Source organism: Macaca nemestrina, chromosome 2 (genome assembly GCF_043159975.1).
Source record: "Macaca nemestrina isolate mMacNem1 chromosome 2, mMacNem.hap1, whole genome shotgun sequence".
Lineage (NCBI taxonomy): Eukaryota > Metazoa > Chordata > Mammalia > Primates > Cercopithecidae > Macaca > Macaca nemestrina.
Window position 1 is genome coordinate 98048421 of NC_092126.1, and position 14804 is coordinate 98063224.

Consider the following 14804-nt stretch of genomic DNA (forward strand, 5'->3'; position numbering starts at 1 on the left):
TCTTGCCATGTTGACCAGGCTGGTCTTGAACTCCTGGCCTCAAGTGATCTGCCCACCTCTACCTCCCAAAGTGCTGGGATTACAGGTGCGAGCCACCGTGCCCGGCCCACTGATTTTTTTTTTAACTGTCCCTATAGTTTTACCTCTTCCAGAATGTCATATAGTTGGAATCATAGAGTGCGTTGTCTTTTCATTTTGGCTTTTTTCACTTAGCAATATGCACTTAAAGTTCTTCCATTTCTTTTGGGGGCTCGATAGTTCATTTCGTTTTATCTCTGTGTATTCCATTGTATGGATGTTCCACAGTTTTGTCTATCCATATACCTATCAAAGAACATCTTGGTTGCCTTCCGGTTCTGACAAATTTCAGTAAAGCAGCTATGAACATTCATATGCAGGCTTTTTGTGCAGATTTAAGTTTTAGACTCATTTGGGTAGATACCTAGGAATGTGATTGCTGGATTATATAAGACTATGCTTACTTTTGTAAGAAACTGCCAAACTCTCCTCCAAAATGTCTATACCATTTTACATTTCTGCCAGCACTAAATGAATGTTCCTGTTGCTCCATATCTTAGCAGCATGTGGTTTTGTCAGTGTTTTGGATTTTAGACATTCTAGTAGATGTGTAGTAGTCTCATAATCATTTTAATTTGTAGTTCTCTTACAACATGTGATACTGAGCTTTTATCTGCTTTTTGAAGTGTTTGTTTTCTTGTTGGGTTTTAAGGATTCTTTGTATATTTTGGATAAGGTTCTTTATCACATGTGTGTCTTGCAAATATTTTCTCCCATTCTGTGACTGGTCTTTTCGTTCTCCTAACAGAGTCTTTCACATAGCATAAGTGTTTGCTTTTCATGAAGTCCAATTTATTGACTTTTTCTCCCATGGATCATGCTTTTGGTGTTGTATGTAACAACTCATCACCAAACTCAAGGTTACTCAGATTTTCTCATATGTTTTCTCCTAAAAGTTTTGTATTTTTGCATTTTACATTTAGAGCTATGATCCATTTTGTGTTAATTTTAGGGGAAAATGTATGGTCAGTGTTGATTCATTTTTCTGCATGTGGATATACACAGTTGGAAATAGTGCCAACACTACTTGTTGAATTGTCTTTGTTTAGTTGACTATACTCATATGGGTCTACTTCTGGGTTTTCTGTTCTTTTACATTGATCTATTTTCTGCTCCTTCACCAATACCAATGCTATCTTGATTACTGTAGTTTTATAATAGGTCTTAAAGTCAGGGAGTGACAATCGTCCAACTTTGCTGTTCTTCATTATCGTGTTGGCCATTCCTTGTCTTTTGCCTCTCTGCTTTAAACTTCAGAAACAGTTTGTTGATATCTACAAAGTAACTTGCTGGAATTTTGATTAGGAATACATTGAACTTATAGATCAAATGAAGAACTAACATTATAATAATATCAAATCTTTCTGTTCAAGAACATGAAATATTTCTCCATGTATTTAGATCTTCTTTGCTTTCCCTCATTAGAGTTTTTTAGTTTTATTCATACAAACTTTGTGTATATTTTATTAGATATCTAAATATTTCTCTTAGGTACTAATATGAAGTGTCTTTTTAATTTTAAATTCTAACTGTTGATTGCTGGCATATTGGAAACCAATTGACTTTTCTATAATTACCTTGTATCCTGTAACTTTGCTACAATTACTTAATTGTTTCAGGTTTTTTTAGACAATCATGTCATCTGCAAACAAAGACAGTTTTATTTCTTCCTTCCCAATCTGTATATCTTTTATTTCCTTTTCTTGTCTTATTGCTGTAACTAGAACTTCCAGTACAATGTTGAATAGGAGTGGTGAGAGGGGATATCTTTTCCTTATTTTCTGTCTTAGAAGAAAGACATCTGGTTTCTCACCATTAAGTATGATGTTAGCTGTAAGGTTCTTATAAATGTTGTTTATCAAGTTTAGGAAGTGTCCCTCCCTTTCTTGTTTGCTCACAGTTTGTCTGTCATGAGTGGGCGTTAGATTTTATCAATTACAAATTCTGCATCTACTAATATGATCATGTGATTTTTCTTATTTAGCCTGTTGATGTGATGGATTACAGTAATTTATTTTTCTTGTCTTTTTTTTTTTCTTTTTCTGTGGAGAATGGGGTGTTGCTGTGTTGCCCAAGCGGGTCTCACCCTGGGCTCAAGCCATCCTCCCGCCTCTGCCTCCGTAAGTACTGGGATTACAGGCATGAACCACTGCACCCAGCCGATTAATTGATTTTTAAATGTTGAACCAGCCTTGCATACCTGGGATAAATCCCACTTGGTTGTTATGTATAATTCTTTTTATACATTACTGGATTCAATTTGCTAATATTTTGTTGAGAATTTTTGCATCTCTGTTCATATAGTTTCCTCTCTTGTAATGTCTGTGGCTGGTTTTGGTATGAGGGTGATGCTGGCCTCAGAGAATGAGTTAAGAAATGTTCCCTTAGCCGGGTGCGGTGGCTCACGCCTGTAATCCCAGCACTTTGGGAGGCCGAGGCGTGCGGATCATGAGGTCAGGAGATCCAGACCATCCTGACTAACACGGCGAAAACCCATCTCTACTAAAAATACAAAAAAAATAAGCCGGGCGTGGTGGCAGACACCTGTAGTCCCAGCTACTCAGGAGGCTGAGGCAGGAGAATGGCATGAACCCAGGAGGCAGAGCTTGCAGTGAGCCGAGACTGTGCCACTGCACTCCAGCCTGGGCGACAGAATGAGACTCTGTCTACAAAAAAAAAAAAAAGAAAAGAAAAGAAATGTTCCACCTGCTTCTGTTTTCTGGAATAGATTGTAGACAGTTTGTATAATTTCTTCCTTAACTGTGTGTTAGAATTCCTCATTATTTTCCTCAGCAGTCCCGGTATTTAATCCACATCAAATCCTCTCTACTCTATCTCCTAGAATATTTTAGGAGCTAAGTTTTTTCTTCCTTGCCTTTTCACCCTTACCGCAGCCCCAGTCACACCTGTAAATATAAACTCTTTTTGAGCCCTACCTTCATATTAGCTTACCCGCTAGGCTGTGAGTTTTATAAAAGCAGAGATCATGTCTCCCTTGTTCACTATGTTATCTACAACACCCAGTGCCGTGCCTAAAACATAGTATATGCCCATTAAATATTAGTTGACTCCCTCACCTAATGTCCTTGTATAGTTCTCAACAGTTTACAAATCACTTTAGTGTTCATTATCTTCTTTGATCTCTAACTGTGCAAATTAAGCTGGGGATGTAGCAATACCTCTTATCTCTCATGAGAAAAGTGCCACTCAGAAAGATCAAATAACTTGTCTTTGTTTATTCAGTTTTGAAATGGGAGCCATTAGAATTAATCCAGGTCTACTAACTTCAAGTTTTAGGGCTTTTCTTCTGTATCTAACACTAATCAAGGCGTTTCTCATGCCCACCTCACTTTATCAGATCCCCAGTGAAAAATGTAGGGAACAGCAGTTACTTAGATGCACAATTGCTCAGATACAACTGAAAAAATTAGTTTTTCCAAAAGAAATGGTCACATGATAACAGGTTCTTACAGATCTTGATCTTCACGTGTTTATTCAGACTGATGCCTGGGACCCAAATTACACCGTCTTTTTTTATGAATATTAGGTGATAAGAGAACATTTTAAAGACCGTGTTTATGTTGTATACATTCTATCTTCACTCTATGGCAGAAGTAATTTTTAGCTTCTGAGAAGCTGTTTATTACTTTCTCACTGAGGAAAGGCAAACAAATTATAGACTCTCCTGTTTAGGGCATCATTGATATTTTAAAGCAGTGCTCAATTAATAAAGATTTTTATTTTAAACATACACATACATGATACAGTAGGTACCAGAAAGCAATAGGAAAAAAAAGTGGTCATCACATCTTTTCTAGTGTGTGTCTTGAAAAACACATTTACATGGGTAACCAAGTATGCTCTTCCTTCATAGTTTGCAAGCAACTTAAGAGAAACCTCAGCATTTATTCATTGCTGAAGAATCTAGCTGACATCTTTGGAAAATAATTTGAAGAGCTAGTGGTTTGGTGCATGCTGTGCTAGAAGCTTTGAGCTCCCTTTTGCATTCTATAATTTATATGTTGTCCCAGCATGAGATTGTTTTCATGATTTTGCTTTTAAATTATGTATATTACAGTGAAATGTACTGACATAAATATAGAAATGACCTATAAAGATTTCTTTTTCCCAGAATTTAACCTTTTAAGACCTCTTTGTTCTTTAAACCACCTTTGTTGTAAACACATGCCAGAGCTCTATTGTCATACTGGATCCACATATTATAGTAAATATTTTAATAGAGTTTTCTAATAAGATATTGTACCATCTGTTGATATTTGGCAAATGTGTACTTATTAAGAACTTGACCAAATGTATAATTAAGCATTAACAAGGGTCTATTTTTATGCAAAGAAAATAAAAAGAAAAAATTGTCCAGTGGGTATATGGCTTTGAGTTGTTTTTCTCTGAAGGACTAGTCTGAAATATCTGTATCTTGCCTTTTGTAAATGATTTCCACATATTTGACAGATATCTTTAGCTTAGTGATATGATCCCTAGCTGTGAAATAGAAATTTTTTCTATTAAGCTTAAGTGATGTGTTCAAGCCCAAACTTGTTAATTTGATAATTACTACATATAGTTATTTTGTGCCTTGGATTTCTTCAGCATAACCCTAGCAGTTGAAGAGGCCAAAGAAACCTCTGGCAGACAATCTCATGCTGCTCTAGACAGACTCAAAGCACTGAAAACCAATCTTAGTTAGGAACTGCACGACCTATTCTGCAAGAGCCATCACTAGAACCCAGAAGAGAAAAATAAGCAAATCCTGAGACAATTCTTGTACAGGTTTTTCCTGCTTCCATAGGCCTTTTTGCCTTCTGAACTCACAGTTAACTCTTAACAGTACCAAGACTCCCTAAGAAATAGCCAGACGTGTTTCTCATGTTTTCCAGCAATCATTAATTTATTATTTAGTTACCTATGTTAGAAACCCATATATTCAAGGAAGAAGTAGTTTATTACTTAGTTTATTAGTTTTTGTATCCATACCTGGGAGACCAGTATAGTGTGGTTATTAAAAGCATGATTTCTGAAGTACCTAGATTCAAATCCCATCTTATCTGCTTGATAGTTTTGTGACTTAGAGAAGTTTTTGTAACCTCTTTAAGCCTCAGTTTCTTTACTCACAAAACCTGTTGAAGGAATTTAGTAATGTGGTAAACATAAAGTGCTTAGTACTGTACTTGGCATATGCTACTCACTTAAAATAGCAACTACTTTTATCATAACTGTTTAGCTGGATTCTCCTATTTGGCATGGAAAAGAGTCATTTATGTCATATATAACTTGATATTAGAGAAAAGTAATAGACTTGACTCATGTGTTCACAGTTTTAAAATTATTAGTCTAGCCAAAGGTCAGTGAAGTGAGCACATACATATGCTGATGGGGATAAAAATCCTAAAATAAACTTTGGTAGAGCAATTTGGCAATATATATTGATAGCCATGAAAATGCCCTTTGAGTCTATAGTTTTCCATCTAGAAATCTCTAAAGAATCAGAGATTCCAGTTGAGATTTGCAGCCACTAGCATTTGATAATAGTGGCTGGAGTTTGGGAAAGGAGAAAAGTGAAATGTTCAAAGCAGAAAATGAATAAAACATGATATTTTCACATAATTTATATTCTGTACCTATTAAGAAATATTTGTAATGTGTCACAAGAGTAGAGGAAAAAAAAAGAAATATTTGATGGTATGGAAAAGTGCTCACAATACACCGTTGAGTTAAAAAAAGATATAAAAATATTTTGTAAAATACTCCAATTTTATACACTAAAAAATATATCCCTCTTTCCCTTCCTTTTCTCACCTCTCCCAGAAACAAGACTAGAGAAATATACATCAGAATATCAACAGTGTTTATCTCTGGTTGGATTTCAGTTTTTGGTGTGGTTTTTGGTTTTTTGTTTTTTTGCTTTTCATTTTTTTGTTTTTTGTTTTTTGTGTGTGTGTGTGTGTGTGTTTTTTTTTTTTGTACACTTCAGTGTTTCCAAAATGTACATAATAAACAAGTTACTTGGCATACCTCATATGAAATGCAGTGGAGGGAACATTGGATATCTAGGTATCTGTTGTTTATCAGTAGTGACTTTACTGAAAAAAACTTCAAAAAACTGAGAGCTATTTTCTCAGAACCTGTTTGTCTCCAAAACTGGTGCGATTTAGTTGGTTAGGGGCAGGAGGTGGCTAAATGGGATCACAGGAGGAGTTGTTGGACAGATTCTGGGTATTCCTGAGTACACTGGTTTTAATGTAACAGACAAATAAGAGTGCAAAGAGGGAGAGTTGCTGTTTTATATGAAGGAGAGGAAGCTTCTTGCAGAAACAAAATAAAAGTAAAGTTTAATTAGACTTGCAAGGATTGTTAAGAAAGGGGCTTGGATAATTTAAATTTTGTTTTTCAAAAATATTTGAGATGATCAGAGGAAGACTATGGTACATTTCCAGTGGAACATTCGTGGAAGAATAAATATTTTGTGACTGTAGAAAAATACTTAAAAGCATTTGGCTTTTTCAGATAACTTAACATTTTAAAGTAATTTTAAAATACAGAATTATAACAGAATTATATTTTTTTCTAATTAGGATCCAGTTTATGGAAAAGGAAAACTTGGAGAAATCCAGGGACTTATTCTGGGAATGTTAGATACCTTTAACTATGAACAAGTAAGTAAGCTACTTGTTACATCTAAGTCTGTCCTAAGGTAGAAAAATGCTATTTTCTTTTCTTTTGTACCTATACTTAAAAAAAAAGTTACCATCTATTTACTGGCAGTTAGGTAGACTGAGGTGTATGTGTGTATATTTATTTCAGTTTTTAATTTCTCTCACCAGGCATGGTAGCTCATACTTGTAATGCCAGCACTTTGGAAGACTGAGACAGGAGGATTGCCTGAGGCCAGGAGTTCGAGTCCAGCCCAGGCAACATAGCAAGACACTGTCTCTACAAAAAATAAAAATAATTAGCTGGGCATGGTGGCATGTGCCTATAATTGTAACTACTCAGGACGATCAATTGAGCCCAGGAGTTGGAGGCTGCAGTGAGCTATGATTGTGCCAGGTGACAGAGCAAGACCCTGTCTCTAAAAAAAAAAAAAAAAAAATTATCTTGACCTTGATTTGTGTACACACACACACATTTCAGAATGTAGAAATGCGTCTAATTCAAATTTAGTTTATTTTAATTCATTCACAATGAAACAAGTATCTTTTTTTTCAAAATGAAAGTATGAGAAACTTTCTGGAAAAATAATTTAGTACAAAGCTATACCACAGGAAAAGGAAGGGTCAACATGAATATAGAAAATTGCAAAATAAAATTAAATGAGTATTATTTTAAACATTCTGAAACAGATAGTTGTCACTAACCATTGTATTAGTCCGTTTTTATGCTGCTGATAAAGACATACCCAAGGCTGGGCAGTTTACAAAAGAAAGAGGTTTATTGGACTTACAGTTCCATGTGGCTGGGGAGGCCTCACAATCATGGCAGAAGGTGAAAGGCATGTCTCACGTGGCGGCAGATAAGAGAGCTTGTGCAGGGAAACTCCCCCTTATAATACTGTCTGCTCTCGTGAAACTTACTTGCTATCATGAGAACAATACAGGAAAGACCTGCCCCCGTGATTCAGTTACCTCCCACCACACGTGGGAATTCAAGATGAGATTTGGGTGGGGACACAGCCAAACCATATCACCGTAAATGATCATTAGTCTTCCCTTAACTCAAAATTGTCTTTAGCTTTAAGTCTCAGTAAGTGCCAGCCTGGTGTACGGGCTTTTTTCTTAGTGTACTGCAAAGTGACTCCTGAAGCCACCTAGGAAAAGTACCATTTAGGTCTGTTGGAGACAACGTCTGCTTTTTTTTTTTTAAGAATCTGTGAGAAGAAAAAGGAAAATCTGGGTGACAGCTTTTCTTAGAATGTTGTAAGAATTGCAGTTTGGCTATGTGTAGCCCAGTGAAGCTTGATACTCCTACAGGCACAGATTCCACGTTAGCAGAAGTAAAGTTGAGTGCAAGGCAGAAAATGTTTACCAATTTTGGAACTATGAAAGAGGAGAAAAATGTGATACTGGTTGGAAAAAATGAGACTATTAGAACGAAAAGTTTTGCGTTACAGGTGAAGTTAAAGAGCTAAACTGTATAGCAAGGAGGGCAGGCAGTACCTAGCTCTATCTTCCCCTTCAGGACTGAGAAAAAAGAACCCAACTACATAGCCAGATGATATATACCGATGTTAAGAATGAGATACGGTACAAAAACAATACTTTATAAATACATAGAGCCTTAAAATGACTTAATGTGATAGCTGTTAAAATGTCTTTATGTGACTTAATGATAGATGTCATGGTCTTGAGTAGATGCAAATGACTTCTAAGTGCTGATCAGGAAAATGTTATCTCTCTGCCCAAGGAAGATGAAAATGGAGTAGTGGCCATTAGCTTTACTAGTGAAAAGATATTTGAAACATTACCATGAATGCAGTTTCAATAAAAAATCTGGGATTCAGAATTAGCTGTATTCTTTATTACAACACTCTGAGCCATTCAGAGAGCAGTTATTATATAAATGTAATAAATAGATTTGGGCTTATCTAGTCATTTGAAAGCCATCAATACTGAATTAAACTGCAGAATGGCAGAGCTGACATTTCTCAGTAGAAACTAATGACAGACTTGAGAGTCTCATAATGTATACACTCACCATTACTCTGCACATTGAGGTTAACCGCTTGAATTTGTGAGGTTTTGATTTTTTTTTGTTTCAACAATTTTATCCCTTTATAATGTGTTCCAATTTTAGTTGTTGGTAGTTGAAAACTAAACAAGTGCTATTCACCATCCATCTCCTCTATCTCTTTCATTTTATAACCTTTTGTTTGTTTGTTTTTTGTTTTGTTGTTTCATAGACCCTGCTGGAAACAACAACTAGCCTTCTAAACCAAGATCTCCATTGGTCATTGTGTAACCTGAGAGCTTCAGTCACCAGAGGACTGAATCCCAAACAAGATTACTGCTCTATATGTTTGCAGCAGTACAAGAGACGCCAAGAAATGGCTGATGAAATTATTGTCTTTAGGTAAGAAAGGGAAATAAATGTTACATGTATGGTACACGTACATCTGTGGCATTACCAGGCAAGAATACACATGGATACACAGACAGGCAGTCATTCTAGCAATGAACATGATAGGCAAGTTCCTGCCCTCACAGACCTTACATTCTGCATTGGGGTGGAGGTTGGGGTGCCCAGGCGAGACATAAATACAGAGGAATAAGAGCTTTGGAGAAAAACAGAACGCAGGACAAATGGATAGAAGGATGACGTGTTCAGGACAAGTGCTATTGAATGAGGGATGGCATATCTGAGGACGTGACCTTTGAGCAGAACAAGAGAGGGAGGAGCAAGGGTGCTGAGAGGTGTTTGGATTCTGAGTATCCTTTAAAGGTAGGGATAATTTGCTGGTGTATTAGATGTGGAATATGAGAGAAAAATGAGTCTTTGGTCTGAGCAATTGGGTAAACATGTACCATTGTCTAAGATGAAGAAGATACAAGGAAGTGGGGAATTCAGGAGTTTCGTCTTGCACATGTTAGGTTTGATATGTACTGTTAGACATCAAGTAGGGATGCCAGCTAGACAGTTCTTCAAGTCAGAAATCTGGAGATGTGTTGAGACTGGAAAATTTTAATTTATAAGTTGTCAGCATATGATATTTAAGCTACATTGCAAAGAGAGAAGAACCCTAGTGCAGAATGAAGGTGTTGGTCTCAGGAGCAAAGACAGCTCATCTAGAATGTAGGGATAGAGGTAACACAATATGGCCATGGAGCCAAACTTCCTGAGTTCAGATATTGACTCCGCTACATGCCAGCTGTGAGACCTTGGGCAAGTTATTTAACTTCTTTATATTTTAGTTTCCTCATCTGTAAATAGGATAATAGTACCTACCTCCTAGGGTTTTGTGAGGATTGAATGAAATGATTTATATAAGGCACTTGTAACAGTGCCTGGCATGAGTAAGCACTATCTGAGTGTTAGCTCTGCATGAAGATTGGTAGACTTGATGGTTGGAAGAGGAAGTAGTTCTCTTCACACGAAGAGCCCATTCAGGCGAGAAATATTTATTGAGCACCTGCTATATGTGAGCTGCTATTCAAGGGGATAGGATACAGGATGAATGAAACAAAGGATCTACCCTCATGGAGTTTACATTGTAGTGTCAGGGATAGACCATAAGCCAACAAGTGTAATGCCAGATACTGATAACTACCATGGGGGAAAAAATGTTAAAGGAGATACAGAATGTTTGGTGGGGGGTGCAGATATTTTATATAGGTTGGTCAGGGAAAGGCTTGCCGTTAAGGTGACTTATGAACAGACAACTTAAAAATTAATTAATAGAAAAATAATTAATAGTTATATGAATAAAAACGAGCTATGCTATAGAGAAAAAGGAATGTTGGGAGCTACTAATTTATAGAGTAGCCCGGAAAGCCGCCTTGTTTAAATGACATTTGAGGGGATCTAAAGGAAGTGGCCATGCAACCTCAGAAGAGAGTACACCAGGCAGAGGAGCTGAGTGCAGAGACCATGAGGCAGGAGAGCCTTGGCATTCTTGAGGAGTAGTGAGTGAGGAGGCTAGCGGCACCTGAGCAGCCAAGGAAGGGGACAGTGAAAGAGACTTCAGAGGAGCAGAGGCCAAATCATGTAGGAGCTGGCCCAAGTCTAACTCATTTTTATAATGAAAGTGAGACTTTTACTCTGAGATGCGAAGCCATTGGATGATTTTGAGGACTGGGGCGGTGACATGATCTGACCTATGTCTTAAGGATTACTCTGACTGTTGTGTTAAAGGACTAGACAGATCAAGGGGGAAAGCAGACGGATCAGTTTATATATATATATATATATATATATATATATATATACACACACACACACACACACACACACACACACAGAGAGAGAGAGAGAGAGAGAGACACAGAGAGAGAGAGATAGGAAGAAAAAAGAAAAAGAATATAAAGACTATAGAAAAGAAAAGGATTGATTTCTGAAATGTCCAACACTTTAGGTTAGAGAAATGAAGACAAATCAGTGTAGATGGCTGAGAATTATTCTCAGTACTCAACTTCTGGGAGGCTGATTTGGTCATTTAATGTAATCAATAGGGAATTTCTTTATATGAATAGTGTAAGGATTTACTACAGCAGTGACATTTTTGTAAATGTTTAATCAAATCACAACCCTTGCCTTGAATTTGGTGATGAGACCATTCATGTTGTTATCAAGCTACTTAAATAGTTACGATTTTTTCCAGTTGCCTTTTTAAAATTTTTTTTTCTTTTTGAGATGGAATCTCATTCTGTCTGCCAGCCTGGAGCGCAGTGACGCAATCTCAGCTCACTGTAACCTCTGCCTCCTGGGTTCAACCGATTCTCGTGCCTCAGCCTCCTGAGGTAGCTGGGACTACAGGTGTGTGCCACCACACCTGGCTAATTTTTTGTTTTTTTTTGTTTTGTTTTGTTTTTTGTTTTTTTGAGACAGAGTTTTGCTCTTGTCACCCAGGCTGGAGTGCAGTGGCACGATCTTGGCTCACTGCAACGTCTGCCTCCTGGGTTCAAGCGATTCTTCTGCCTCAGCCTCCCAACTAGCTGGGATTATAGGTACCTGCCACCACACCCGGCTAATTTTTTGTATTTTTAGTAGAGATGGGGTTTCATCATGTTGTCCAGGCTGATCACAAACTCCTAACCTCAGCCGATCTGCCCGCCTCAGCCTCCCAAAGTGCTGGGATTACAGGCGTGAGCCACCATGCCCAGCCCCCTGTTGCATTTTTCTCAGACTATCTGAAAATGCCATCCGATTTCATAGTTTGGTAAATGAACAGAAGTTCAACTCATCCTTTGAGTAGTTTGTAGAGAACGGTGATTTGTTTGTACTCACAACATAAGTATACAAATATATGAATGTGGATTTTTAAAAAGAGAGGACAGCAGCAAGTACATTCCCTTTCTTGTTTCTTACCCTGTACAGCCATCGGTGCCTTTCTACTTGTTAGATATCTTTATTGCTTCTCAGTACACTTACAAGCTTATGTTTATGGATTTTGTGATAATAAAAAGGACACATTCGTTGCCTACATTTTGCAGCTGTGGCCATTTGTATCACTCATTCTGCCTTCAAAACAAAGAATGCACCATGGAAATTGAGGGCCAAACAAGATGGACATGCTACAAATGCAGCTCAAGTAACAAAGTAGGAAAACTCAGTGAAAATTCATCTGAAATTAAAAAGGGAAGGATAACCCCATCACAGGTAAGACTTGTTTTCGTGGCAAAATGGAGATGGTCTTTTCTTACCAATGTCATTTGGGCCTGGTTTTCATTTTCTTTGGTTCCCATAGGTCTCAACAAATTTACCTGGTGGGTATTGGGTACATGAAATATTCTTTTCAGTCCTGTTTAGTGTTTGAAGAGCCTCTCCTCTCTACTCAGTACAGAAAAAACATGAATTTGAGAGCAACAGATGACATTTTCTGCCTTTAAAAGGCTGAAGATCTAGTTGGACAGATGAGGTGTACACACATGAGCCTGTTTTTAAGACCCTTTGACAGAGTAACAGCCCAGCAAGTATGACTGAATACTTGCAAGTACCAATGAATACCTACATGATAAGAGTGCAGAATTATGACTTTTAAGTAGGGCCGATGATGGACAAGGTGCATGCACATATGCTCTTTCACTGCCTTTGGAGTCTGACTGCTGGACTAGATGATAATTTTATGTATTTTACAGCCTTTTTTTTAAAGCAGGTAGTGGAGCAGAATTTGAACTCTACCACTTGATAGTTTTCAGGAGAACAGAGCTTGACAACACAAGGGGTTCAATGTGGAGGAGTTACTGGGACTGGGACTTGATCATTGTGCTCTACCCAGCTATACTTCCTCTTTGAAGTAGTATCATATTTTCGGCTTCCCGTTCCTTCCTCTGTGCTACCCTATCCTATAGTTGGCCCTCACATCACATAGTGAAAAGTTGGGCTTGTTACTTTTCTCTTTTTGTTTCTTTGTTTTTTTTTTTTTGAGATGGAGTCTTGCTCTGTTGCCCAGGCTGGAGTGCAGTGCTGTGATCTCGGCTCATTGCAAGCTCCACCTCCTGGGTTCATGCCATTCTGCCTCAGCCTCCTGAGAAGCTGGGACTACAGGTGCATGCCACCACGCCTTGCTAACTTTTTGTATTTTCAGTAGAGACGGGGTTTCACTGTGTTAGCCAGGATGGTCTTGATTTCCTGACCTCGTGATCTACCTGCCTCGGCCTTCCAAAGTTCTGGGATTACAGGCATGAGCCACCACACCTGGCCTCTCTTTTTGTTTCATCAGCCATCAGCATTGTATTAGAAGCAAAGCCTGAGAAAACCTCGTGACTAACGTCTCTCCAGATAACAATGTAGAACTTCTGCTCTCCAGTGGTAGCCTTTCCATTTATACCTTCCCCAAGTTTGTATTGAACAGTGTGATAGGCTCTTGCCTGGTGCCTGGAAATACAATGGTAGACAAGGCAAACATGGTTTTGTCTTGCAGGGTTTACAGTCAATGAAATTATAAAAGGGTTTTTAACTAAGTACTCTTAAGTTTTTTCTGACTCCAATTCAGTTCAATTCTAATAACTACCTAGAGTTAGAGACTCCATAGTTTAAGGGTTCAGTTCCATAAGACAGTCCTCACTTTAGATGCCAGTCACAAAGTACTCAGGCTACCTACTTTTGTCTGACTTGGCTGCAAATTCAGTGGTCCCCATGACCCCCTCTCGGGTTCCATAATTCACTAGGATGACTCACAGAACTCAGGAAACACTTTATTTACATTTACCAATTTATTATAAAGGATGTGACTGAGGAAGAGCCAAATGGAAGAGATGCATAGGGCAATGTTGGGGAGGGGAATGAGGAGTGGTAGAGATTCCATGCCCTTTCTGGGCCTAGCACCTTCCTAGCACATCAGTGTCTACACTAACCCATAAACTCCTCAACCCCACCATTAACAGGTTTTTTTGGAGGTTTCATTATGTAGTCATGCCTGTTTAAATTATTGGCCGTTTATGATTGAGCTCAATCTCCAGCCCCTCTCCCCTCTGCACAGGTTGGGAGATGGGGCTGAAAGTTCCAAACCTCTAACCATGCCTTGGTCTTTCTGACACCCAGCTCCCATGCTGAAGCTACCTAGGGGTCTCCAGTCACCAGTCATCTTATTCTCATGCAAAAGACACTCTCATCACTCAGATTCCACTTGTTTTAGGAGCTGTATGCCGGGAACCTAAGACAAAGGCCAAATATATGTATTTTTATTATACCTCAAGTACTTACAGATGAACTATGCTGTAAGATAATGAGTAGATATAAAATAGGTATGAGGGATCATGGAAGGCTTCCTAGAAGTGCCATGTTAGCTTCCCTTGAAGGGAAAAAAAGAGGAGTAAGCTAGACAAGTTTAAGTGCAAGGGTAGACAGCAAGGGGAGTATTGCAGGCAGAGGAAACAGTACATGGAATAAACACAGAACTAGAAGGTAAGCAGAATGGAAGCAAGAGGCTCAGAGAGAGTGGTATGAGGTGAGGCTTATTAGGCAAGCAGGGACCAAGTTAAGTACTTAGGTGTGCCAATACTTATGGCATTATATTTTTTCATTGGTAAGTATAATGTTAACTAGAATTTTAGTAT

At 38.1% G+C, this 14804-nt stretch overlaps 1 protein-coding gene across 3 annotated transcripts in view; it reads left to right on the forward strand.

The window, feature by feature from the left end:
* The window catches only part of LOC105480138 (VPS8 subunit of CORVET complex), a 246721-nt gene that overhangs the window by 181531 nt on the left and 50386 nt on the right, over nt 1–14804 (forward strand). For all 3 annotated transcript variants that reach the window (XR_011619950.1, XM_011738646.2, XM_071091396.1), the window contains 3 exons: nt 6669–6749; nt 8993–9162; nt 12240–12405. Coding sequence is in view for 2 of the 3 variants with exons in the window: in XM_011738646.2 (XP_011736948.2) it covers nt 6669–6749; nt 8993–9162; nt 12240–12405 (417 nt within the window). In the remaining variant the exon portion in view is untranslated. The remainder of the gene's footprint in view (nt 1–6668; nt 6750–8992; nt 9163–12239; nt 12406–14804) is intronic.